General features: G+C 53.7%; 8 protein-coding genes and 1 pseudogene across 9 annotated transcripts; 7 read left to right on the plus strand and 2 right to left on the minus strand.

The window, feature by feature from the left end:
* Positions 1–681: 681 nt before the first annotated feature.
* On the plus strand, positions 682–2,519 carry GCG54_00007567 (putative transporter; the record flags this gene model as incomplete). The annotated part of the gene is made up of 4 exons (XM_045407547.1): positions 682–935; positions 1,027–1,458; positions 1,512–2,222; positions 2,282–2,519. The coding sequence occupies 4 exons, from the start codon at positions 682–684 to the stop codon at positions 2,517–2,519; spliced, it is 1,635 nt and encodes a 544-aa protein (XP_045266992.1).
* A 1,793-nt stretch (positions 2,520–4,312) lies between these two features.
* On the plus strand, positions 4,313–4,896 carry GCG54_00007568 (uncharacterized protein; the record flags this gene model as incomplete). Its single annotated transcript, XM_045407548.1, is given in 3 exon segments — positions 4,313–4,326; positions 4,344–4,667; positions 4,719–4,896. 3 exon segments carry the CDS (start codon positions 4,313–4,315, stop codon positions 4,894–4,896), a joined length of 516 nt encoding a protein of 171 aa, XP_045266993.1.
* Positions 4,897–5,047: 151 nt separating this feature from the next.
* GCG54_00007569 lies at positions 5,048–6,441 on the plus strand (annotated as a pseudogene). Its single transcript has 3 exons — positions 5,048–5,467; positions 5,976–6,132; positions 6,185–6,441. Coding segments are annotated over exons 1-3 (834 nt in total).
* Positions 6,442–6,451: 10 nt separating this feature from the next.
* GCG54_00007570 (uncharacterized protein) lies at positions 6,452–6,821 on the plus strand (the record flags this gene model as incomplete). Its single annotated transcript, XM_045407549.1, has 2 exons — positions 6,452–6,592; positions 6,639–6,821. The coding sequence occupies 2 exons, from the start codon at positions 6,452–6,454 to the stop codon at positions 6,819–6,821; spliced, it is 324 nt and encodes a 107-aa protein (XP_045266994.1).
* A 1,655-nt stretch (positions 6,822–8,476) lies between these two features.
* Positions 8,477–10,235, plus strand: GCG54_00007571 (FAD-linked oxidoreductase azaL; the record flags this gene model as incomplete). The annotated part of the gene is made up of 4 exons (XM_045407550.1): positions 8,477–8,722; positions 8,815–9,031; positions 9,062–9,507; positions 9,600–10,235. 4 exons carry the CDS (start codon positions 8,477–8,479, stop codon positions 10,233–10,235), a joined length of 1,545 nt encoding a protein of 514 aa, XP_045266995.1.
* Positions 10,236–10,513: 278 nt separating this feature from the next.
* GCG54_00007572 (putative oxidoreductase) lies at positions 10,514–11,305 on the minus strand (the record flags this gene model as incomplete). Its single annotated transcript, XM_045407551.1, has 1 exon — positions 10,514–11,305. The coding sequence occupies one exon, from the start codon at positions 11,303–11,305 to the stop codon at positions 10,514–10,516; it is 792 nt and encodes a 263-aa protein (XP_045266996.1).
* A 1,418-nt stretch (positions 11,306–12,723) lies between these two features.
* On the plus strand, positions 12,724–13,911 carry GCG54_00007573 (Gibberellin cluster GA4 desaturase; the record flags this gene model as incomplete). The annotated part of the gene is made up of 1 exon (XM_045407552.1): positions 12,724–13,911. The coding sequence occupies one exon, from the start codon at positions 12,724–12,726 to the stop codon at positions 13,909–13,911; it is 1,188 nt and encodes a 395-aa protein (XP_045266997.1).
* A 273-nt stretch (positions 13,912–14,184) lies between these two features.
* Positions 14,185–16,435, minus strand: GCG54_00007574 (putative asparagine synthetase [glutamine-hydrolyzing] 2; the record flags this gene model as incomplete). Its single annotated transcript, XM_045407553.1, has 4 exons — positions 14,185–15,504; positions 15,560–15,643; positions 15,738–16,207; positions 16,279–16,435. The coding sequence occupies 4 exons, from the start codon at positions 16,433–16,435 to the stop codon at positions 14,185–14,187; spliced, it is 2,031 nt and encodes a 676-aa protein (XP_045266998.1).
* Positions 16,436–18,396: 1,961 nt separating this feature from the next.
* Positions 18,397–25,927, plus strand: GCG54_00007575 (Nonribosomal peptide synthetase 1; the record flags this gene model as incomplete). Its single annotated transcript, XM_045407554.1, has 4 exons — positions 18,397–18,513; positions 18,696–18,794; positions 18,878–21,298; positions 21,335–25,927. The coding sequence occupies 4 exons, from the start codon at positions 18,397–18,399 to the stop codon at positions 25,925–25,927; spliced, it is 7,230 nt and encodes a 2,409-aa protein (XP_045266999.1).
* Between the last annotated feature and the right edge of the window lie 437 nt (positions 25,928–26,364).

Genomic DNA, 26,364 nt, shown 5'->3' on the forward strand with positions numbered 1-26,364 from the left:
TGACAGCCACCCGCTCCCCAAGCCCGTGGATCTCCGGCACTGAGCAGACTGAGCAGGGAATCGCTTCCACGACTTGTGGGAGACCTGCCAATCATCACGCGGTGTTGCAGGGCATGATTCGACACGAGGCGGCCAAAACGTCGCACCCCCTCGTCGCTCGCATTCAGGCTGAAATTCTTCCTCCAATGGGGACTTTTCTCGGCGGCCAGGAGTGCGATGTCTTGGATGTTGGTCAAGCAACGGGACCAAGACCTTGGTATGGGATTAATATCCGGGTGGTTACGTTGACCGTATCCGTCGCGCCAGCACCACGCGATGTAAAAGAGAAACCGAGCGGAAATACGCAACGGCCCAGGTCAGGTGTTCGAGGATATCCATAATTCTGGCCCCAGTCTACCCCGGGCTTTCTCCAGGTTTGCTGCGTGGAATAAGTCGGCTAAGAGGAGCCCGAATATTGGGGTAGAACCTGGGGTTTGTGGGCTGCGTGCGACTTGATAAGATGAACTGTCCCCGGATTTTGGGTAGTTTATGCAACGCTAGGTTTTGGTTGACATCCTATCGGTTCCATCGTCGCAGTGTTGCGTGTCATCTCAGCTGCCATTCCTTTGGCCTTCTCATCGTCTTCTAGAAGGGATTCGACATTACTTGCATCATTTAGGGCCTGCTAGGGCGTGAGTCAGGATGGCTACCAACCCACCAGCCACGAACCAGACTGGCGGCAACGCCGTCGACGCGATTGAGCCCGTCCGCCATGAGCCGGTCCAGGGTGACAGCCTTCAGGAAAAGGCGGCTCAATTCTTGGCAGAACATGGAGGCGGCGATACAGCATTCACGTATGAGGAAGAGAAGGCGGTCTTGAAGCGCATCAACTTCCGCATCCTGCCCCTTCTCCTGGGCGCGTATTTCTTCCAGCAACTTGACAAGAGTTCCCTCAGGTGAGTTCCATCAACACAATCCGCATCTCATCGATTCTTCACAAATATTCATCACTCCTGACACGGAAGACTAACCATCTCGACGTAACAGCTATGTTTCCATCTTCGGCATCACAGAAGACGCCGGCCTCGTCGGCCGCCAGTACTCCTGGCTCGGCTCCATCCTCTACATCGCTCAACTCGTCTGGCAACCCGCCGCCGCCTTCATTCTCGTCAAACTGCCCAACGGAAAAGTCATCGCCGCCGCAATCTTCCTCTGGGGCTCTATGCTCGCCATCATGACCTCGTGCACGAACTTCGGTTCACTCCTCGGTCTTCGATTCATGCTCGGCACGTTCGAAGCCCTCATCGCACCTTCATGTCTGAGTGTCACGACTATGTGGTGGAGACGCAGTGAGCAGACGCTCGTCACAACGTCCTGGAACGCCATGAACGGTGTCACCTTCATCGTGGGTAGCTTGGCGACATATGGACTGGGACACATCAAGAGCGAGACTTTGCACTCTTATCAGATCATCTTCTTGTTAGTTGACTCACATGGCCTGATTGGAGAGATAAGACTGACAACCGTCACAGATTCTGCGGCCTACTAACCGTCTCATACTCCTTCGTCGTCCTCATCCTCATGCCCGACTCGCCCATCTCCGCCAAGTACCTCACCGAGAGAGAAAAGGTCATCGCCGTCGAGCGTCTCCGCGCGAACCAGATGGGCATGCAATCAGGCCACTGGCGCTGGGACCACGTCCTCGAGACCTTCATGGACCTCAAGACCTGGTGCTGGTTCGTGCTCATCATCGCCATCTCCATCGCCAGCGGCGGCATCTCCACCTTTGGCAACCTCATCGTCAAGTCCTTCGGTTACGACAGCTTCACCACGATCTTGTTCAACATCCCCTTCGGCGCCATCCAGATTATTGCCATCATGGGCAGCGGCTGGCTCGCGACTAAGATCAAGCGCAAGGGCGTCGTCATCTCCATGCTCTCCATCCCTCCTGCCATCGGCTCCATCCTGATGCTTACTGTCCCCCGCCATGAGAAGGGCGTGTTGCTGTTTGGATACTACCTCGTATCTATCCTTGCTGCCATCACCCCCATTATCTTCACGTGGCAGGTGCAGAACACCGCTGGTGACACTAAGAAGAAGACGACTTCCGCTGTGGTCTTCATCGGCATGTGCGTAGGCAACATCATCGGACCCTTGCTGTACTCCGTTGATGATGCTCCTCTCTACCGCCCCGGATTGATCTCAAACTTGGTCATGTTCGTTCTTGTCGGCATTATGGGACTGTAAGCTCTCTTCCGCTCCCTACTATTATTACCGTGATTGCTGACTGTAACGTTTCCAGTCTCATCCCCATCTACCTCAAGTTCCTTAACAGCAAGCACGCCAAGCGCCGCGAGGAGCTCGGCAAGAGCGCCCAGATCGTCGACGAGTCCATGTTGCGTAAGGACGAGACGGAAACCAGCAAGGCAGTTGAGGTCGAGGGTGATACTGCCGGCCAGCAGCACAGGACGATTGAGGAGGATAATGCCCTGCGCGACATGACTGATTTGAAGAACGAGGATTTCATCTATGTCTACTAGCTTCGCAAACCCATTCAAAGCAAAGAGCATTGCTACCGTTAAGCGTTCTGCCGTTCATAATACCACATCACATCACGCGATATCCTCTCTTGATGGTCTACCTTTTTTCCCATTGTTATTTCTGTCAGTCTCGCGAGTCGACGTTGTAACCCAACAAAAGCGCTATGACTATGACCAGGGAAAAGGTCGTATAAGCGTCCTATGTACAGCCTGTAGCGATGCCTACGCTGTAAGAGCTGTTGAGTTACGATCTCAGCCTAAGTACTGCCATGCGTACATCTTGCATACGCATCTTCGACGATATCGTGAGGTCCGAGCTGGGTTTGCAGGAAGTCATAGTCCTCAAGGGTCCCTTCATTATTCTGCGGTACTCGGTGACGTTCTCGGTGCGATGGTTGAGCAGAGAAATTTGGACTGGCATCTTGAAGTCGGTCGCTATCCGCCAAGGGGCGGTCTGATGTTGACAAATGTTTCGGTCAGCATTGAGCGACACGTCATCTGACACAAAACTTACCATTATCATCCCCATTCTGGTGTGGTGATGGCCGAAGGCGACACTTTGAAATGCAGGGCCGGACGTGTTCGAACGGCGCATTCGCCGAACGCTCAACACGAGTCTTGTGGGATATCCAGAGGTTTAAGATAGCCACCACTCAACTTAAGACTCCATATGTGATAGTGAACACAACATTAATAATGTCGATCAATGTCCCAGACATGTCTTGGCAAGTTTATGAGTTTAGTGACTCTTGTTCGTGTTGACAATAATAACTAATTATCAAAGCGAGACCATGAGGAATGATTGCCTCCTTCCGCAGAAATTGCGTCGATGTATAAATGGTACGGGAATGTGCAATATATGGACCGTGTAGGCCAAATCTTCCTAGTGCCGTTTCCCTGATGCAGTAATACAAGTCTTACTTCTAAGCCTCTTTCTAGAAGTATGTCACTGACGTCTAAGCCTATTCCTAAAAGTATGTCACTCACCGATGGCCGCCTGCGAGATCGGGGAAATCAAGTTGTACGGGGCCCCGGTACTCTCCGTTGTTGAGGCGCATCAATTGATCCGTCTTCACTGCATTTACTATGACTGGCACTGCAGATGGCTTTAGGTGGCTAGGTTGACCAACTGTTTAATAACAGGAGTACATTCTCCCCCTGTGAGCCAATACCAAGGCACCAACGACTCTGGCGTGTGAAGCCTCCGTTTGAAGCAATCGCCTGATACTAATGTTGGTTGTAGCATAATGACGAATAGAATATCCCAACAGTGTTTCTCATGATATCCTACGCAAGAGGAGGTTTTTAGTTTTAGAAGGAATCTTACCTCGTGGTTCATAAACCCTAGCAGGGCCAAAAATAAGCCTGCGTTTATGCGAGTGCCAGATGTAATGTGAAAGGGTAGGTAAGGTCTCAGCTAAAGAAACCACCATTAACATTAGCCAGTTTCCTGTGAAGTGACCTCTATTAAATTTATCTAAGATCATTAAAGTACCTTCTAGATATTTATTGATACTAGTTCACATTCGATGAGACTTTTAATACTGTTGATATATATTTTTACAATAATGAACCTAGTTCTATTTGCTTACGTTTTCTTTCCGAAATACATTTGATTTTTGCTAGCAATAAATGGTACCATTTCAATTCATTATCTAATAGACCAACCAGCAGCAGAGAGGACTTTACAAAATATGCCACGTCATACGGGCGGCGCACTCCATGATCATAGATTGGATCTATGGCTTCGGAAAAGGTGGCCTGCCGGCTAGCCGACGAGGAACCTCCGGCATATGACAAGAAATAGGTAACTCATTAGCTTAGACAGTGGGGGTCAAGGCTTTGGATATTACCGGAACTCCTCCTCTGTCCAGCAAAACACAGAATATGGCTCTACGTTGTCGGAGACCCTACGGAGCCGAAGCCAGTGGCAGAACGGAACTTTGCAGAGAAGGCTTGGGACGATGCGGAGGCTGTCAAGGTATTCGTCAGTCATTTCGAGGGCTCGGTGATCCTGATCTCTGTGAACTTGATCGAAGTGGCATTAGAGTGTTTTGCTCGGCGCCAAACCAACCAATTCAAACAGGGAAACATAACCTACGCAACCATGGGCCTCTTTCCTAGCCGTCTCCGTCCACAAGCGAACAAGTAAGTCACAGGGCTCCAGGCTTTTGCCAAAGTGTCGCTCGCCAACAACAGTGCCGCCTTTCTCGGTCGCTTGATCTGTCCCTCTCCACCACCCGATGCTCTTTGGTATCACACCCAGTACCAATGGGTAGCAAGATTTGGAGATATTCATCGATTTCTCAAAGTGCAAGTCGTTTCAGGCTCCGACACAGTCATTTTTGATGGCATCTACGGAGCGGCAATCCAATGAGAGCGTATCGATCCAGAGCCGTATGAGGACCGGAATGTGTGCCAACTCCAGAACGCACTCTTTTTTTTTTTCTTTTTTTTTCTGTTGCACGGCTGTGCCGGTTTTAATCATGATCGGGACTTGAGTGTCATCGTTTGACCGTATTGATCGAATGAAACCGCTCGAAGGGCTGCCCAGATTTCCCCCAGATTGGCCACCCATTGATCGATCTGGCTCACTGGTTCCGGTCAAAGCTTTTGCGACCATCGTGTTCTCCACCGTTGGCGTATTTGCTTTGACACTTCCTATGGTTCTCATCAGATTAAAACGGAATATTAGGCCGCCATTCGTCCCTCGCCTCATTGGCGTCGAAGGTTTTGTGGATGTTCGAACTGTTGAGACATACCTCTGGGGCTCCTACCACGGAAATCTTAGAGACGTATCCTTACAGTCTTACTCTGACACTGTCAGTACTCCCTCAGAGCCTCTTCCCGCGCAACAAGTATAGGACGGCTTTTCTTCCACCCTCATTGATACGCACCTCCTGACGGTGACACATCTACAATGCAACACCCCCCCTCTTGCAATGTTTGTATGTGGGCAGGAGCGCGAGATGCACAGGGCCATGCTTTGATCATATGACCCGAAAACACAGACGTATCATCGGTAAGCCAATCTCAGAACAAGCCGTCGCCAACTGGAAGGGATGCGCGTGATGGACCAAGTTAGCGTCTCACTTGCACCACATCCGACTACCCCCGGTGTCGCCGAAAGCCCTCTACCAGACAGTCTACAGCCAGATATTTCGAACACAAGCAATCACGTCAGTCGGCCTCCATTAGAGGATCGACCGGGTCGACGAAACACAGAATTTATGTTTCTCGTGATATGCCTTGTAAGTATCTCCACTCCTCCGATATACGACTTCGGGTGTATTCGCATGTTGGGGATTTACCACATTTCAAGTCCCCGTTATATGGACTTGGGTGGTGTGGCTCGACGAGTCCTGTTGCGAGGTCCAGGTCCTTGCTGTCATCAACTCGGCATTGGCATTCCTCTGTTTTGATCTCCAATTCGCCAATGGGGCTGACCCTCTCCAGTTCAGCGTTAATACCTTCAGACCGTACGACTTCGACCGCCATTTCTACGATCTGTTGAACTACAAGGTCTCATTCGTTATTGGACAAGTCTTGTTGCTCGCTACTTTGTCAAGGTTGCCGCTCAACTTGGTCTTTCCGCACATTTTGGTCGCAAAGGGTGAGTTGGCGTCTCATAATGAGGCCACCATCAGCTAATCTTCCATGGATAGTATTCATACTTATCGCCGAAGCCACCAAGGATGCAACTCTTCTCGGCTGTATTCCCGAAGGCGCGTTAGATAGATGCATATTCTCAGCAGTTCTTATTCCCGGTTTGGCTTGGTACCCAGTGAATGAGCTACCACTGAGACTGCTCCTGGTGGACGTTGCCGTTCCTAAAGTGGAGGTTCTCTGGGGGTTTATGGCTCCCAAAGCTCTGCCATTTCGCCTTTTCGTCGCCACATTTCACTTCAGGTCATCTTCTTAGTGACCACATGATGATTGGCATGTCACAGACCATTGGCCAACCTGGTGAAGTTTCTTGGCTGATTGCGTGCCAAACTATTGGGCAACGCCATAGCGCTTTTTTACACAAGTTCTTCGACGATACGACGAGGTTGAATTTGAGTCGGAGACAGGTAAGTTGTGCTCTACATTCCAGTTCAAGAGCTAATTTCCATGCAGCCGCTTGCACGCTCTGTTGCTAGGATATTCCTCGTCTTTGCTGTATCCTTTCTGACCTCGGTTCTATTGGAGTCAAGAGACAATGATGGTCGCGAATATCCCAGCCTCGGCGTTATGTACATAGTAATTGTTGTGTTGGTGGAACTAGTCACGTATTGCAAGACCCCAGCTTCCTGTGAGTGAACGCATTATACTCGGCGACTGGGACTTGTGACACTGCCAGACGCAGTCATGGTAGCGAGCTGTCTTGTCCCGGCTTCGTGATACTTTCCCGGGATGTCAGCAACTATTGGAGGAACGCAATCCTTCTTCTGCGATTTCTAGTAAATCTCCACCTGATTGTTCTCCCATGTAAGTACCTTCCTCTTCCAAGTTGGTCTCGAACTTTTGCACAATAAAAGTACTCTGGTCAACAATTCTGCAAGCGCTCAAAGCTGGACAGAGGCAGCCGCCGCCATTTCACTGTCCTGCGTTGGTAATGCCGTGGGTCAGATTTTGGTCCAGTATATCACCAAATTATACGAAATGGCTTATCGATGGGGGTTCTATCTTTCTTTATTGGTAGTACAGAGTGTTATCTTGGCCATCATTTAGGCCGATGGGTACTTGTGTAGACGTGGGATAAGGCTCATTGGACCGCCTTCAGCTGAAGACGCCGAGGCACAGCCGTTCTTTACAAAACTTCATTCCGAATATTCAGGAAGACCAGACGAGGCATCAACCTGACTTGATATTGACTGAACTAATGTCGAAGTGGTTTACTCCAATTGCCTCATTAGTTCTTACCACGTGCTCGTTCGCTGCCCATGCCCAGTCTATATTTTACAGAGACTCCCCGACTGAGTCAATTTAGTTCGTCTAAAGAGCCACACCGCCATCATCCGGATCGCATCCGCCTCCGCCATGCTGTTCAACCTCCGCTGTTCAGCCACTAATAGGGGCTCATTCAACATGACTACGGAAAGGCTGGGGGACTCAGAATGCCAGTGCGGTATCAGTGGACAAGGGTCAGATCACTTACTTGGGGGTATGTACACACTTCAAGCCCCATCGCATATTTTCTGAGGAGGCAAGGAGGTATGCATAGTGGTAGTATATTGTGTGGTGACTTAGGGTGTGGCCATCGAAAAGTGCCACTTTTTATCCCGAAACGTACCTGGCCTGCCCCGAGCCTCCCTTTTCCTTGGGGGGGGGGGGGGGGGCGNTTGGGGGGGGGGGGGGGGGGGGGCCGACTTTCAGAGTTCAATTGAATCTCCACCAAGCCCACAGTCATGGATGCCCTGGTTTCTCTTACGTTTGACTGTGGGACCTCGCAGTACGAGATGTTTTTTGTAAGCTTTTCCTGCTTTCTCGACTCTCTTGAGTTGATATCTACGTATCTCAACGCTAATGCTGTCAGCTTCCTTCCGGTGTGGCCCATGATGGCGATGAGCCTCGCTTGCTGTTCGAAAGAACACCGATGTCTCGGGCTGATGCCTGTTTTTGTCAAACTGTGAACCTTCTTCCCCCCCTGGTTTTGGCCAATAACTCGCCGGAATTTCAACTTCCGCATCCTACGCACGCGGGTGATGGGGTTTGCCAGCTTCCGTGCTGATCCGGAAGTGAAGCCATCGTTAGTCCCGGTTCCGCGTCGGCGAGGATTCATGAGTCGTGAGCCGGTCTTCCTTGGAAGGGATCTTTTGCAGCATGCACCGGTCTGCACTACATACTGAGTCCATCTCAGGTATTTCAAGACTAGCTCGGTGCGACTGCTGGTTGACTTGTTGGGACTCGATCACTCACCAGTCATACTCGTACTCATTTTCTTAGCATCCCTCAGGGTCACAGTTCCAGTCAGGATGCATCCCACCGGCCTGCAAATTCTCGCTACGGCGTTGACTGCTGTCGGTGTAAATGGCCACACTCTTTGGTCCCGGCAGGACGCCGACTACCAAGCCCTTGTCGCATCGCTTTCGAGCACCGCCAAGGTGTTCTATACGGGATCCGACGACTTCAACAATGTCACGACGCGGTGGTCAAATTTGGACATGCCGACGGTGAACGTGGCCGTGAGGCCTACCACTGAAAACGATGTCGTCGAGACGGTAAGAAGAATTGCCCCATTTTTCATACTTCCTGTCTATCTTTCTTCAGTAGATTCATGGCTAATGATGGAATCGCGCTTTTTGGCCAACAGATCAAGTTTGCCAACAAGAAAGGCCTCCCCTTCCTAGCCACAAACAGTGCCCATGGCGCCATCACCACACTGGGCAAGATGAAGAGCGGCATCCTGTTAGATCTCGATGAGCTCACTGGTGTGGAAATTGCCGCAGATGGCCAGACGGTGACAGTGGCCGGCGGAACCAAATCGCATGTTCTCTCTCACGCGCTCTGGGATGCTGGCAAGCAGGCAGGTAAGTGTCCCTCCTCCTACACCTATCTAGATCCCGTGTGTACCTCTGATGATGCTAACATATGGCGGTTTGAAGTCACGGGTGCATGCGAATGTGTCTCGTATCTCGGGCCCGGCCTCGGTGGTGGCCACGGATTCCTTCAGGGCCGCCACGGGCTGATTGGCGACCAGTTCCGTTCCATGAACGTTGTGCTCGCCAACGGCACACTCGTAACGATCAACGAGACCGCGACCCCGGACCTGTGGTGGGCCATGAACGGCGCGGGCCACAACTTTGGAATTGTCACCAGCGTCACATCCCAGATCTACGATGTCGAACATCAAGACTGGGCGCTGGAGCTGATGAACTTCAGCGGCGACTTGGTGGAGGAATTGTACGAGGTGACGAACAACGAGATATTGAAGAACGGGACGCAGCCGGTGGATTTGATCAACTGGAGTTATTGGATGATGAGCCCAGATCTTGATGCTCAGAAGGTCAGTTCAGCCCTCTCGTATTCCTCGGCACCCTGCCAACCCCCTACCAAGCCCCAAAGTGTACCAAGGTTATATCTAACTTGCTCTTTCAGCCCATCGTTCAAATCCTCCTCATGCAAGAAGGCGTCACCACCGTCGACCCAGCCTACACCGCCCCATTCCACGCCCTCGGGCCCCTCTCCAACTCGTCGGAATCTGGCGTATACACCGACCTCGCCAAGTTCGTCGGCGTCAGGACCACCGACGGCCCGTGTCAGAAGACCGGCGCCAATAACCCGCGCTTCCCCATCTACCTCGAGACCTACAACACCACCGCCCAGAAGCTCGCCTTTGATTTCTTCGCCAACAGCATTGTGGCCAACTCGGCGCTTAGTAACTCATTGGTCACCTTTGATGACTATTCTACGCAAGGGGTCAAGGCGAAGGCAGATGATTCAAGTGCGTATGGGCACCGCTCTCAGAACGTGTTGGTCGGGCCCTTGTTGCAGTACATGCCCGGGGACGCGGCGCTGGACGAGGAGGTTGCGAGGCTAGGGAACGAGTTCCGCCAGATTCTGCACGAAGGCACAGGACGTGATTTTGTTCCCGCGTATCTGAATTATGCGTTTGGAAATGAGGGGCCCGAGCAGTGGTATGGGCATGAGGAGTGGCGGATGACTCGCCTGCGGGAAGTGAAGGCGGCGTATGATCCCAATGGCTTATTTAGCTTTTATGGACCTATTGCTTAGGTGAGTTGAGGCGGGGATAATGTTAGGCTATTCATAGAGCTTTGGTGGTGTGTTTGGATTCTTTTCGCCTGGCAGGGCGAGTACACTACTTATTTTGGCTCGGAGGGTTTGGTTTAATTCAATGTCGCGACTATGAGTTTGCTCGAAACAGCACGCGCTTTGCCTCGGAAAAAGTACGAGGATAATCTCGCAGATATGAGTCTACTCGAAGACTGCTGACTTGAGAGTAATCAGCAAAGTGACTGACTATCTGAACATCATGGGGGACATCAGCGCCGTCAGGCAGAACCCGGCAGCTTGAGTCCCGTAAAGTCCTCCAAAGCCTTCACCACCGCCTCCTGCAAGCCTACGTCTTCGGTAGCAGGCAACGGCTCGCCCTTCTGCTTCTTTGGATCAAAGTACCGACCCGTCTCCCCACTCACATCGTAATCGCCCTCGGCCAGCATGACATACGTCTCCAGCCCGTCTTCCATCTTGTCAGGCGCCTCGAACTTTGTGAGCTTGGTGGGCACGTAGCCCGGGTGCATCGCCACCACCGACGTGCCCTTGCCCTGCAACCTCTTCGCGGCCGCATTCACGAGGCACATGACGTGGAACTTGGAGTTGCAGTAAGCCTCGAAGTCGTTCCACTCCTTCTCGCCCCTCTTGAGCCAGAAGATGTCCTCGACGTCCGGCTTGGCCTCGCGATGCAGCACCGACGCGACGAAGACGATCCGTTTCGGCGGCGTCAACAGGCAGGTGAAGATGTAGGGCGACACCATGTTGACAAAGACCTGGGCGGGCACGCCCGACTCGGTCTTGCGGAAGGGCCCGTACAGCAAGCCGGCGTTGAGGACGACAGCGTCGAACTGGCCGACTGCGTTGGCCTGCTCGGCGAGCGAGCGAGTCTCGGCCGTGCTGGTGAGGTCGGCGACAAAGACACCCGCAGCGCCCGGAACGAGCTTCTTGGCCTCTTCGGCGCGGGCCGCGTTGCGTGCGTGCAGATAGACGGTGTGCTTGCGCTCGACGAGCTGACGGGCGGCGCCCAGGCCGAAGCCGTCGGTTGATCCGGTGATGAGGATGCGGCCCATCTTTCACTGGGGAGACTGGCGAAGGTTTGCAGGGGTGGGATTGATGCTGTGTTGGGATGGTGTGATTTTGACGACCAGGAGCTTAAGAGAAATGAGGGAGGGTTTTGTAGGGACGGATGGCGAGTGGATGCAGCGGGTGAGATGTGTGAGGTCCTCACGAGTCACGACATCAAGAAGTGGAATCGCGGCGGAAGCAAGAAAAATCCTTGATGGTAAAGTGGATCTGTTCTGTAGCAACGGTTACAAGAGGCATTTTGCATATTACCGGCTTGGATCGGAGTAAGAAGCGAGAGCTGAGTTTTGGTGGAGCATCTGCACGCTACCTACCTGTCAGGCGGCACAGCCTCATGTTCAAGTCTGCGTGGATATTATCATATTATGCAGGCAAGGGTGGCTTGGCTTCTTGTTTTTTTTCCTTTTTAGGTTCTTCATAGCCTTGCTATGCCAGCTTCGCAGGCAACGTGAAGTGAGGGGTTTCCAGTGGGGCACCTGAGGGAACCGGCGGGGTTAGGCTGACAGCCCCGGTTCCCCGGGACCCCGGGACCCCGGAGCCCCACTGAGCCCCGCCGAGCCCCGTTGAACTCCAAATGGCCCGGGGAGAACCCCGGCGTCGCATTCGGGCACCGGCGCTTGATGCCCGCGCCCACGCCGCTTAGCTGATAATTCAGCGCCAACAGCTGGATACACGTGGGCTCCTACAACCAGCCGCACATCGCCTGTAGCGGAGATTTCGCACACCCACTTAAAGTACTTCCGAAAGCGACAAAGCAAGTACTTCGCACTGCTATTCGCGCCGAGCTCGGGATCCCTGATATGTGCCCCAGGGCCCCCACGGAATTGCGCACGACTCAGTACGTTTAAAATGCTTTCCCCAGCTCCACGGCACGGCCCATCGTTCGGCTGCACCCTTTCATCCGCACTTATGCTAACCGAGGTTTGGCATATCTGGTCAGCCCTGCCTGCACCCCTGAGTCGGATCTACGCGCAAAGTACTCAGTACTTGTTCCGCATGAATCGTGGGTGGGTATCCCGAGTAATGGGACTGCAGTGGGCAGTGCAGTTTCGGCGGATCCTTTGCGTGCAAGTCCCTCGTTTGGCAACACACTCATGGGCAAAAGCCGGGAAACAGTTGTCTGGAAAGACATCTCCTGCGTTGCAGAGCTGTTCAGTGAGCGTGTGACTGTGTCGGGCAGGTCTCTGTCAAGGTGATACGAAAAGTCTCCGTTTTACGAGGTGCAACTTCTGATCAGGCTGCCTTCATAAATGTCTCGGATAATTGCGGGAGGCATTTGACGCGCACAGGTTCTCATGTGCCTCGTCGTTTTTAAGAGTCTCGCAGTCAAATAAGTCAAACGAACAAGATCTCTCAGTCTTAGAGTTCATACGCTTAGTTATCATCGTCAAGGCCAACTTTCATCATGTCCCACCACGGCATCTTTCGCTACCTGCCTCCCAACGCAAGGCCCGCCTCGGCCAAAGAAGCCTACCTCCTGCCCTCTCTCTCCGAGTTCAGCTCCATCGTCACCCTTCCACTCACAGACCTCAAGCCTACGCTCGACCTGGGCGATGCCTCGCCTTATAAGCTCTCGGTGCATGGGTTCACCTCCCGTCGGCACCATTCGGCTTTGCACGCTGAGCCATTCGGCCATGCGAGCTGGAAAGATGAAAAGGCACTCAGGGACGTCTATTTTCCCGAGGTCGAGGAGTTTGTGAAGAAGTTGACGGGCTGCAAGACAGCGGTAGTGAGTGCGGCGGTTGTGCGGACGCAGCCTTACAGTGAGGGCACCGGCGACTCCAGCTCTTCAGCAGAAGACGGCGGGAAAGGAGAAGGGAAACGGGATGGGGAGGTGGGAGAAGAGGGCAGCAGCGGTACTACTCCCAAGTTCCCTCCCATCGTCGGCCTGGCCAAGTCCGACGCCGTCTCCCCCGCCCCCAAAGTCCACCTCGACCTCACGCCCAAGGGTGCAAGACTGCACATTCGCAAGTACGCCCACCAGGTCACTTCGGCAGCGGAGCACGTCATCACGGCGGAAAACGCTCTACTTTCCTCCGGGGTCCGGTTGGAAGATCTCAAGGACCACTACCACGAGGCCGGGGTCCCGCGCTTTGCGCTGTTTTCCATCTGGCGCCCGATCAAGACGGTCAAGCGGGATCCGCTGGCCCTCGCACCAGCCAACAAGTTTCCAGAGGAGGATTACGTGATTTCTGCCCAACTGGAGCCGCTTGACTGGACCATCCCAGCTCACCTGTCACGCCTCCCTGGGACCCAAAGTTCCAACTCTGCCTCCGCCTCTACGCTCGCTCCTTCTTCATCCGAGGAGACCACGTATGATACCGAGGGGTATTTGGCCTACGCACCAAAGAATGAACAGGAGGGTGGAGCGCATGACTGGCATTTCATTGCAGACCAGGAACCTAGTGAGGTCCTGGTGATCCAGTTGTTTGACAATGAGATGGAGGCAAATGCGAGGGCACCACGCAAGGATGGAGGGAAGGGAGGATTGGGCGTCGGCGGGACGGTGCATAGTGCGTTTGAACTTGTGGGACAGGATGACACGGAGGAGGCCCGTGAGAGCATCGAAGTGAGGGTTGCGGCGTTCTGGTGAGGCGGGAGTCGGGACATAGATGATATTGGAACGGCCTACCTACCTTGGCAGGTACATAACTTGGCAGCAAATTGTAAATCGGTTTCCTGCGGAGTAGTCATTGTTGTTGTATTGTTTAACGCTGGGTCGTCCTCAATACCTAGGAGCAAAGGGCGCCCGCAGCAACGGGTTTCCCGTGTAAGAACGAGTGACAAGTGAACGTGAGGATGCAAATTATCACCACTGGCCGAATCTTTCTACGGATACCGATTATGGATCTATGCAACTCTCCTTCTACTGCCCTGGCACCGCCTTCTTTACCCCAAACCTTTTCCCCAACACCACAAATTGGGCCACTGTAATGGCTCTCCTCAAAGACAACGCATCCTGATCCTCAAACGCCCTCTTCACCGCCTCCTCGGCCGCCTGCCAGTCCACAAAGCCTAGCTCCTGGACGTTCTCCTGCGTCACCAGCTCGGTGACCTTTTGCCACAACGGGCCCCCGACCCAAAACTTCCTGGGCCCCATATACGCCTTCTTACTCATGTTATAAATCTCATCGGTCACAAACGGCTTCACCGCCTCACGCAGAATATGCTTCTCCCGCCAGGACTTGGTGCCGTGGTGATATTGGATCTTGAGCGCCGGCGGGATGTTGTTGACGTACTCGGTGAGATGGTGGTCCAGGAACGGACAACGCGACTCGACCTGGTGTCTCATGTCGACGTTGTCTCCGTTGTATCGCAGGATAAAGTGCGGCATGAAGGTCTTCACAAACATGTACTCCGCCGCGTGGAATGGATGCCACCGCTTCCGAATGTTCTCGCGCACGCGGCCGTCGAAGCCCCCAACAAGGGCCGTCTCGGGCGCCGTGTCCCCGTGGGCGTGTCTGGTCCACTCTGCGAAGGGAAGAGAGCCCACGCGCGCGATGGAGGGAACGACGTACCCGTGGTTCATCATCCTCTCGGAGGAAGCGGGGATCTCTGGCGTGAAATCCCCAAAGATCCCGCGCTTGCTGGCGGCCACGGCCGTCTGTAGCGCCTCGTCACGGTCACTCGCAGAAAGTTGCTCTTCCTGCGCCGCCCATGAATGGTCGGCCTCGCTCAGCCAGTCGGCGCGAAAGGCGTCGTAGCCCCCAAAGTGCTCGTCCGAGCCCTCCCCGGTGATGACGACTTTGATCCCCTGCTTGTGAACGGCCTCGGCGAGCGCGTACCGTCCCATCCCGTTGAGATCCGGCAGCGGGATCTCGGCGTTCCACACCGTGTCCTCGAAGCGCGCGACAAGGGCCTCTTCGTCCATTTTCACCATGTGAATGTCCACGCCCAGCCATGCAGCCGTGCGGTGCGCCACGGCCGACTCGTCTGCGCCGGTACCCTCGTCGAACTGCACGGTGAAGCACTTCATCTTGGATGGCACGGTCGACGATTCGGAGCCGAGGTGGTGGCCTTGCTTCATGAGGTGGGCCACCATGCCGGCCACCGAAGACGAGTCGATGCCGCCTGACAGGTAGACGGCCACCGGCACGTCGGCTTTGAGACGGATTCTGGTGGCCTCTAGGAGACGTGTGCGGACGTTCTCCGTGAGTTCAGTGGCGGAACGAGAATCAGGGATTGACTGCGAGGTGGGCTTTAGAATTGATGTCCATAAGACAGATGCAGAAGAGACTTACCTTGTCCGGATACTCGACGTCCCAATAAGACACCTGATACTCTTGCTCACCAGGCCTTGCGACTAGGTAATTTCCCGGGAGAACCTACAGCACATCACGTCTCATCAGCACTTCGTCATTTCTCCCCACGCCTCATCCACAGAGCACCTAAAGGTCCAAAGAAAGAAGATATACACACCCTGTAGATCCCTTTGAAGTAAGTCTCGCTTCCCACCCGCCAACTCTGTTCCCGCAACTCCCTCACGCCCCACTCCATTTTCTTTCCAAACTTCAGAAAGCTTTTCATCTCGGTGGCCACCAGCAACTTTCCATCGTGCCATGTATAGTACAAGCTCTTGATGCCATACCGATCCCGTCCGGCAATCAGCCTCTTTTTGTTCACGTCCCACAGCACGAACGCAAACTCGCCGCGGAGGTGCTCCAGAAACGAGAGGCCATAGTGTTTGTATAAGGCGATGACAATTTCACAGTCAGAGGTCCCGACGAAATTGAACTCGGGTGAGAGGAGATTCCGGTAGTACTCGTGGTTGTAGAGCTCGCCGTTGACGACGGCGGAGATGGTGGGCGCGGCGGGAGGATGAGAGTCGTGGAAGGGCTGGTTGCCGGTGGGAGAGAGGTCTAGAATGGACAGGCGGACGTGACCGAGGCCTTTTGGAAAAGGTGATGTCAGGAAAAACGGCTGTCGATTGGACGCTTCACGAGGGAAGGGTAATACTGACCGACCTGGTGGTTCTCACTGTACCATGTTCCTCTGGCGTCAGGACCGCGATGGGCGATGATGTCAAGGCTGCTCTCGAGCTCGTCGACGACTTGTTTGGTCTCCTCGGGGCTACGGTGGGAGGAGCCGTGGCTCATGAAGGCGCTGATTCCGCACATGTTTGCTTGGTTGTAATGGCATCAACAAAGCTGACCATGGAAAAGTCGACGTTGTGGCCTCGCTATTCACGCCTCTGGCAGCTAGTCAACATCGAATCTATTAGAGGAAATTATTATAAATCTCACGAGTCATCTATCTATCGATTACACGGGCACCCAGATTCAGACAAGCTACCATGAGTCGACAGCAGATGCCGTAAGACTCTCGCTCGCTCTCTAAAAGTACTTTGGCAGTGTCCACAAGTTCACAATCAAGGTCTTCATGGAGATGGAGGCACTAATGCTGCTTTGGCCGTAAGCACAGCATGAGATTTCCACCTGCACCCACTGCAAGGTGTCAGGGTCCTTGCTCTTCCACCAGTGGCGCACTGGAAGCAAGCTGGCCGAGCGATCACGGAAGCCTCCATCTTCGGAGGAGAGTGTTTTGCGGACGAACCCCCGTCTCCCAATTGCTACAAGGGTCGCCAGTAGAATGTACTCTGTACAAAGCAGGGTTCATCTGCAACAGATTTATGGACTTTTCGCTACCTTGTCAAAGTATGACAAGTCGTGATGGCATGGGGGGCAGCGGGGGCCCCTGAAGCGTGTGTTATGGGTCCAGGAGCTTATGCCATCTCCTGGACCTACGGAAAGACCATCGGATATCGGATATCGGATATTGCACATCTTGATCCATCACAAACTCCCATTATGGGCCTAGTGGGTCACGTTTGACTGCATCCTGAACCCACTGCTAAAGCTTCATATAGTACAAAGCGTTGCCAGACCTTTAGTAATACGAAGGCGAAGTGTGACTGCTCCGCAAAAAGTCGGCCCCACTTGTGATGCATCTGATCGTTGCGGTCCAGAGGATGGGTCCAGGCGACTTGACAGCCCGATCCGCCTTCGAGCCGGTCCGGGCAAAGCCCGGGGCCCCGAGCAGGACTTCCGGACGCCTGGATCGTCACATTACCTGACTCGTATACTGTTGTGGAATAAATATTTTGACGCACTATGCCGGTCAAACTGCGGCGTACTTTGTAGTGCTTACTTGGAATAAGAAGATGTGGGTTTGTTGAGACTGGCCTGTACGAAATCCCTCACCTTACAACGCATACCTCGGTTCTAGCCCGGCCACCAGGGCTCTGTATCATTGCGTACACCTCCGAAGGACGAAGAGTGCCACGATCACACAGATTTTCTGAAATCAAACTCCCTGTTGAAGATGATTCGTGTATTCAGCGGCGCGTAATTCAACGATATGGCTGGTTCGTGTTACACCACCGTAGTCCAACACCTCTTCGGACGGTGGCCGGAAGCACAATCCGACGGTCTGGATTTTGGGTTTGTTCGTGCATTTGGGATTCTTCAACGCGCATCGGCACGACTTGTGGGCACTGATCGGCAGATCAAAGGGACAATACCAAGATTTTTCCAGTCTGTTTACAGGACCTACGCAACATGACAGGTCTGAGGAGAAGCGCTCTTACCCAGCGCCAAGCGTGATTTGTATGCCTCGGATAATACGTTACGAATCGAGCTTTGCCAGGATTTTATACCATGTATTATGTACCCACAAAGTCTGATTCGCAGCTCCTGAAGACAGGGGAACAGCTGAGATGCACCAGCAAGGCCGCAAAGAAAGGAAAAAAGAGCCGAGCCACCCGAGTCACATTTACTACCACGGCGGTTAATTCAGACTTCAGACGCTCGCGGGATTCATCCCGACTAACTGCTTTCATCAGGGAAGGCGAAGATTTGATGGCAGCTGTCCCGGGGCCCGAGCCGGTCTGGTCAGTAGTCTTTCACTCCGCTCACTCTGGAGATACTATTAGACACTTAGCACTCATCGGCAACCACGTCTATCCCTGACTACCACCGACTTTCCCATCCGAACCTTACGAAACGTCACAAGGACCATCCCACCAACACCAACGCACTCTTCCCCTGCGCAGAGTCAAGAGGGCCCTTGCAAAGAACCAATGGCCACCGTCACCGCTACGGTGCCAGACCTCTCTGGCGACGACCTCACCTCCTGGCTTCAAGCAGAGCACAAAACCCAGCTAGACCTCTTGCGAGCGGCATGGGGGATCACGCTGGTAAGCTATACAGGGTCTGAAGATGTGGGGTTTCGTTCATACAGTCAGAGTGGTGGGGTTAGGTATGTGATCCCCCTTCTCCAGCTTCGTGAGTGAGTTCAGGAGGCTGATAGAATGAATCAAGTTGGTGGCACTCTCATGTCTCGGCGGCGCAACCCGTGCGCTCGCTTTGTGAAATCCAGCCGTGCGAGAATGCCCCAGAGGAGAGGAAAACTGTACTTTGTGGGCAAAATACGGTTGTTTTCGAGGGTGAGGGAGAAGGTGTTCAGGACATTGTGAAGGTAAATTTTCGTCTCCCTCTCCCAGCTTCGTCAAGGTCAATCGGCATCATGGGAAGCCAAGAATAAGGCTGACAACTGTAAAGCAATTCGATCTTGCCGTGTCTTTTCACGAAGACACAATCAGCATCAGTCTTCAGCACAATCCTGCCGTTATGACACCCGAGCAGACCCGCATGATAGCGGCAACAGCGGCTCGAGCAGTTGCACAGATTGTGCGCCACACCAATTCTATTATCTCAGACCTGGACATCGTCAGTGAGACCGACATTGCTCGTATCTTGCAATGGAACTCCATTCCATACAAGGAGACTGGGCGTGCGAAATGCATCCACCAGGTCATCTCGATCACAGCCAGCTCCCAGCCCTCCACCACCGCCGTTTCCTCCTGGGATGGCGACCTCACCTACGGCGAACTCGAACGCCTCTCTTCTGCACTGGCTGTGTCCTTAAGGCACTTGGGCGTTCGGAGAGAGGTATTTGTGCCGCTTATATTCGACAAGTCCAAGTGGGCGATCGTGGCGATGCTTGGGGTGCTCAAAGCAGGCGGTGCATACTTCTTCTTGAACCCTACACATCCAGTAGAGTATAACAGGACGCTGTGTAAGCCATTTGATATCAAGCTCGCCGTCTGCTCGCCGAAACACCACACACTGGCGCAGAGCTTTGCTCCCAGGCTCGTGGAGCTGGGAAAGGAGTCCGGTAAGGACCTCAAGATTTCATCACCAGAGGACGAAAGCCTCCACAAAGAAGAGAGCCAAGAAACCCCAAGCCCTTCCCAAGCAATGTACGCAACCTTCACCTCAGGTACGACTGGCACCCCGAAAACCATCACCACCTCTCATGACGCCTTTTACCACATGGCCATCGCCACCGCCTCCCCTTGTGCCTTGCACATCTCGCCATCCACCCGCATGCTACAGTTTGCCTCGTACACGTTCGACGTCGCAAACCGAGACATCCTCATCCCGCTCATGTTCGGGGGCTGCGTGTGCGTGCCCTCGGAGCGGGAGCGTGTCGAAGATCTCGGCGGGTTCATCGAGAGAACGGGTGTTACGCTCGCGAGTTTGACGCCGAGCATGGCGGGAACGCTGCGGCCCGCTTCTGTTCCAAGCTTGGAGCGACTTGTGCTCGGCGGAGAACAGATGACGGAATCGCACGTTCAGAGTTGGACGAGCGACGAGGACAACAAAGTAATGCTCTTCAACGCCTACGGCGTTAGCGAGTCCACCGGCATCGCAGCTCTTGCGCAGGATGTCCGGCTCGGTGGTGATTCCTCGCCCTCCAATATTGGCCGCGGCAATGGTTCCACGCTTTGGGTTCTCTCCATGAACGACCCTTCTCGCCTCGCGCCCGTTGGCGCTATAGGTGAGCTCGTCATTGAAGGGCCATCTATTGCACGTGGTTACCTGAACGACCCGGAGCGCACGGAAAGATCCTTCCATACGGTGCCAGAGTGGAAGAGGGCTTTTCTGCAACGGCTTGCTGAGAATAGGAATGGAGACGAGAAGAGTGATGAGAGGTTCCCGTGGACAAGAGCGTTTCGGACGGGTGATTTGGTCCGGTACAGTCCCCATTTGGACGGAACGCTGGAGTTGGTGGGGAGAAGAGATCATCAGGTGAAGGTCAATGGGCAGCGACTAGAGTTGGCGGCGGTGGAGAGCCAAGTTGTGGCTTGTACGCAACTTGACCCGTCTACAGTACAATTTCAGCATGCTGCCGTGGTGGCCGTGAAGACGAAAGGAGGAGGGGGTGGCACGAAGCTTGTTGCATTCCTCAGCGTCGAAACCTCCCGCAAGTCGTCTGCAGCAAGCCTCGAAACGAAACTTGAAGGCAGCTGGGACTTACAAGAGGTGATGCAGCATCACCTTTCGCAACGGATGCCCGCGTTTATGGTTCCTTCTGAATTCATATTCCTTCAGCAAATGCCGCTCACTTCATCGGGGAAGATAGACAGGGTGTTGCTTCAGGAGACAGCGATTCGTGAACTTTCCGACCGTCAGACCAGAGTGTCTGGTGGTGGTGGTGGTGGACAAGGTGGGAGCGAGATCACCACGACCGCGGAGAAGATTCTTGTCCAAGCTTGGTCCAAAGTACTTGACATCGACGAGGAGGGCATCTCGAGGGAAGATTGTTTCTTCAGACGGGGTGGAGATTCGATCGCGGCCATCAAACTCGCCGCACATCTTCGCGAGAAACGGATTCAGATTAACGTTGAGGATGTATTCAAGCACTCCACCCTCGCCAACATGGCCGCTCTTCCTGTCCTCGTCCAAGGCGTCAACGCTAGTACCGCCCTCTCCCAAGCATCACCACAGCCACCAGCTGTCCCGCCTCCTTTCTCGCTGCTGAAAGCTCCCCAATCAATCATCCCAACCATTCTCGAGGAAGTCGGTCTCTCAAGAGACAAGATTGAAGACATCTATCCGGCAACACACATCCAAGCGGGCCTCATCGCGCTTACGGCACAGCATAGTAGTGCGTATATCGGCAGCTACACCTGGCCCGTACGTCATGAAATATCTGTTGCAAAATTCAAACAGGCATGGGAGAAGGTATGGCAGATGAACCCTATTCTCCGGACTCGTGTTTTGCAGGTTCCAGAGGGGGTGTTTCAAGTTGTGACTGAAAGTGGTTGCGATATACCATGGACCATGGTCGACGATGTTGACCAATCAAGCCTATCGGTGGAAATTGCTGTTGATGGGAAGAGCCCTCTAGTACGCTTGTATCTGAGCAAAGAAGCCTTTCGGCTGGACATTCACCACGCGCTCTTCGACGAATGGTCTTTGGATCTCCTTCTGGCGCAGGTTGAAAAGGCGTATGCTGGACAACCTCTGCCTTACCGACCCTTCTCACCATTTGTGCAAACCCTCCTTGCTCAAGAACAAAATGTCGCCGCTGAGGAGTTTTGGAAGGAAAGTTTTGCCGGCCTACGAACTGAAAGCTTTCCTTCGGGCAGCAGCATTGCGTCCTCCACCGCCGAGAAAGACATTCTCGAACACTCCCTTTCTCTCGACCCAACCATGACGAGTGCCCACTCTAAATACACACTCTCCACGACTCTCCGTTTAGCGTGGGGTATCATACTCTCAAACCAGGCTAATTCTCCGGATGTGGTCTTCGGCGCAACAGTCACGGGTCGGAACGCGGACAATCTCGAACTCACAGGACCCACGCTTGCTACGTTGCCAGTTCGTATCAAAGTTCCAGAAGACCAAGTCATCCACAAGGCGCTAGAGGAAGCGCAAAAGGGCTTTGCGGACATGATGGCACATCAACAAACGGGCCTGCCGCGAATTCGAGCAGTGAGTAGCGAGGCGGCTAACGCGTGTGGGTTTCAAAACCTCCTCGTTGTCCAGCAACAGACGGCAAAGATGGACAACCAACAGTCTTCACCCAGCAGGATTTTCGAAACTTCGGCAAGCACAGGGGGCTCAAAGTCGCCCGATAACGCAAAGGCATTTGCAAGTTATCCGCTTGTCCTCACTTGCCGCCCCTCCCAACACTCCATCACCTTCACCGCCGCCGTGGATCCTACTCTGTTGGATACGGACACCACACGCGGCATACTGAGGCAGATGGCGCATGTTGTGCAACAAATTCTGTCCTGGACTTCCTCCTGTTCCTCCTCCGAGACGTATGATTTGCGGATCAAAGACATCGACCTCATGCCACGGCAGGATGTGGAAAGGTTGCGCAAATGGAATGGCATGCTACCAGCGGGGGTCGAGACGCCCATCCACCACACCATCCGCAAGAAAGCCGGTTTGCAGCCAGAGAAGGTGGCGGTCCATTCTCATGGTTTAAATCTGAGCTATGAACAAGTAGAACGCTATTCGAACTTGTTCTCGCAGCATTTGTGCGCCGCGGGTGTGAACAAAGGGGACTTTGTGCCGTTGTTACTGGAACGCTCTCCATGGGCGCCAGTGCTGATGCTTGCCGTCCTCAAACTCGGCGCAGCCTTCACCCTGCTTGATCTCTCACACCCCATCCAGAGACTCCGCACGATGTGCACCGTGCTATCGGCCAGAAGAGTCGTGTGTTTCCCTCATCATCGAACGATGGTGGAGAACGATCTGTTGCTGCCGGGGGTTATCTTCGATCCGGATGTCATCACAGATGTCTCCAAAAGCACTCAAGATGCTCCCGCTGTACTGGCAGAGATTAACTTGGATGCCGCGGCCTGCGTCGTCTTCTCGTCTGGCTCGACTGGTCTCCCAAAGGCCATCCAGCTCCCGCACCGCGCGCTGTCCACTTCGGCGTATCACCTCTCCACCACCGGCCATCTCTCTCAATGTTCCCGTGTTTTCAACTTTTCCTCGTTTGCATTCGACCTCTCCATCGGCGAACTGCTGTTCTCACTCAGCGCGGGCGCGACTGTCTGTGTGCCGACCGAGGAAGAGAGACGGGCGAATCCGTCCAAAGCCGCTGGAGATTTGGGCGTGACGTGGGCTTTGCTGACACCCTCCGTGATCGGCCTGCTTGACCCCGAAGAGGTGCCAACGCTGCAAGTTCTGGCGTCGGCGGGGGAGCAACTTACGACGCAGATTGTGGAGAGATGGGCAGGGAAGGTGAGGTTGTTCAACATGTATGCGCCGGCCGAGTGTACCGTCATCTCGCACATTTCGCGCATTCTACCAGGTGCAGATACACCGCCGGCATGTATCGGTCGCAGTCCCGGCGCCGTATCGTGGGTGGCCAGCCAAAACGATCACCAAAAGCTTGTGCCGATCGGGACCATTGGCGAACTGCTCGTGGAAGGCCCCGTCGTGTCGTCAGGATACCTTGGAGACGCCGAGAAAACAGATGCTGTGTTTCTTTCTCATTCAAATCCACCCTCATGGCTGGCCCAGATCCGCGGCGAGACTCACGGCGGAAAGATTGGCAGGGTGTACAAGACGGGGGATCTGGTGAGGCAAAGAGAAGATGGCACTTTGTTGTTCCTCGGACGCAAGGATGATCAAATCAAGTTACACGGGCAGCGGCTAGAGGTTGAGGAAGTGGAGCTCAGCATCACCTCGCTGTGCTCGAGTATCCGCAAGGCGGCGGTTGATTGTGTCAAGATCGCGGAGAAAGGAGGAGGGAAGAGAGCGTTTTTGGTGGCTTTTGTCGCGCCGCATGAGTCTGAAGATTGGGGAGAAGTCGGAAAGGAGGGTGGACTGGAAGTGATCCAGGACCCCAACGACAACTTCTACAACACCATCGAGAGCCTCTACACCTCTCTCCAGGACACCCTACCCTCATACATGCTCCCCTCATATTTCATTCCCTTCTTGAATATTCCCCTCAGCTTGTCCGGGAAAGTGAACCGCAAACTCTTACGGGAAGAATCGACAACTCTCCTCGTCAGCCAGGATCACAGGGAGAAGTACCAACTTCGCACACGCACAGCACGCGAGCAAGCAGCAGACGGAGAGAAGGTTCCTCTTACAGAACATGAGACCCAAATCCTCCAAATAATCGCCCAGGTGTTGCATTTGGATGCGCAACAAGTGCCCATCAACGGCAACTTCTTTGGCATAGGCGGTGATTCCATCTCGGCCATGCGTGTGGCTGCGCTCGCTCGACGCAAGGGACTTCAGCTGGGCGTCGTCGAGATCTTCAAGCACCAGATCCTATCACAGATCGCGGCTTCGTGCTGTCCAGAGTCAGAAACAGACAGCACCACTCGAGACTTTTCCGAAAGCTCGTCGATCACCGACAGCACGTCTCAAGATTCGTCTGAAAGCTCGTTAACCACAGACAGCAACAGCGAAAACGGCTTGGGATGTGAACTGCCGCCTGGTCTGCCACAGGAAGTGGCGCAGCAAGTGGAATTGGCTCTCCCCGCGACAGATTTCCAGACAATGACGCTGTACAACTTTTACTCACGCTTTCTGTGGGTTTCGCTTCCGGACACCATCGACACTAAAAGGTTGCAGCAGGCATGCCAGATGTTGACGGAGAAGCATTCGATTCTGCGGACCGTGTTTTACACCACCACCAACACTGCGTCCGTCGTCCAGCTCGTCCTCCGCAGCTTCTCAGTGGACCTGAAATATTACGAAGACATCGAGTCATTGGAACAGCACTTCACCAGCGACTCGATGTCTCACGGGCCCCCGATCAACGGAGCCGAAGGATTCCAGGTGCAACTTCTCTCACTCCGTGACGAGCAGAAGAGATACCTGGCACTGAGACTCCCGCACGCCCAATTTGACGGCTTGTCCCTCAACGTCCTCATCGACGACCTGTCGGCCGCCTATGATGATAATACAGGCCATTCACTAGCTCCCTGTGCGCAGTTCTCGGACCAAGTCAAGTGCGTGACAGAAGCAAAGACGACACATGAAGCGTACCAAGTTTGGGAAGATGTCCTTAACGATGCGGAGATGACGAAGTTGGATGGCCAGATTTTGCGCCGCGGGGATGGCGTGGCAAGAACAGAGGAAGGTGAGGAGAGTGTTAAGGAGGAGTTGAGCGTCGTGACAGCAATGACCGAGACAGCGCCGTTGGTGGCGCCAGCGGGTATCACGATGGCTACGTTGGTGAAGCTGGCCTGGGCTCTTACGCTCTCGAGTCTCTTCTTGCCAAAGCAACCCAAAGAAAAGGGGCCGGAAAGCGGAAGGAATGTGGTCTTCGGTCAAGTCATCCACGGCCGCTCACTCTCGCTGCCCTACGAAGATAGGATCGTGGGGCCGTGTCTGAATATCATTCCCGTCCGGGTTCGTCTACCACCCACCACACCCAATCTGGACGACCCAGTCAGTACGCGGGTGCTTTTGGAGCAGATCCAATCGCAGCACATGGCCACGCTCCCGGTAGAGAACCTGTCCCTCTCGACCATTACGAAACACTGTACCCACTGGGCGCCGGGAACACAGTTTGGGAGTTTTGTGAGGTTTCAGAATTTTGAGGATGATAACGGCATGCGATGTTCTCTGAACGGAGAGAGCTGTGAGACCGGACTGTGGAGTCTCCCCAATAAGCCCTCCAAGACGGCGAATGTATTGATTATGCCGAAGAAAGAGGGTAATTTGCAGATTACGCTGACGGTAGGGAACATGGTGTTGGGCCAGCGGGATGCGGATCATGTTGTGGGATGCTTCAGAGAGGTTCTAGAGAGTCTGGCAGGAGGCGAAAAGGTCGTTTGATAGAGTCACATTGTTTCGGCTAGGCTCACGTTAGACAGGGGGTTGGGTTGTTTGTCTTGTTGTTTTCGTTATGCCTTCTATTAAGAAAGGTTTCCCTGTCAGACTTTACTCGTGACTTTAGAAGGGCTTCATCATGGCGCCTATTCCACAGGCTACATTATCACCAATACAACCTTTCCTAATGGAAGGCACCTTAGAAGTCTCTTTTTCAGCGTGTTCACTTGTGTGTATCTAGCGAAATATCTTCTACTTCAATCTGTGCCTAAATCTGCCTATAACCCCTATCTTTACCTCTGAAGTTCAGTAATGCCGTCGTAATAGCCGGATCCCTCTCCGCTTTTCGGCAGAAAGGTGGGTGGACCCCTAAATCTGACAAATGAATCAGCTACTATTTCAACACTGAAACCCTAACTTCGGAACTGCATCATCCAAACACA

The sequence above is a fragment of the Colletotrichum gloeosporioides genome, assembly GCF_011800055.1.
Source record: "Colletotrichum gloeosporioides strain Lc1 chromosome Unknown consensus_27, whole genome shotgun sequence".
Lineage (NCBI taxonomy): Eukaryota > Fungi > Ascomycota > Sordariomycetes > Glomerellales > Glomerellaceae > Colletotrichum > Colletotrichum gloeosporioides.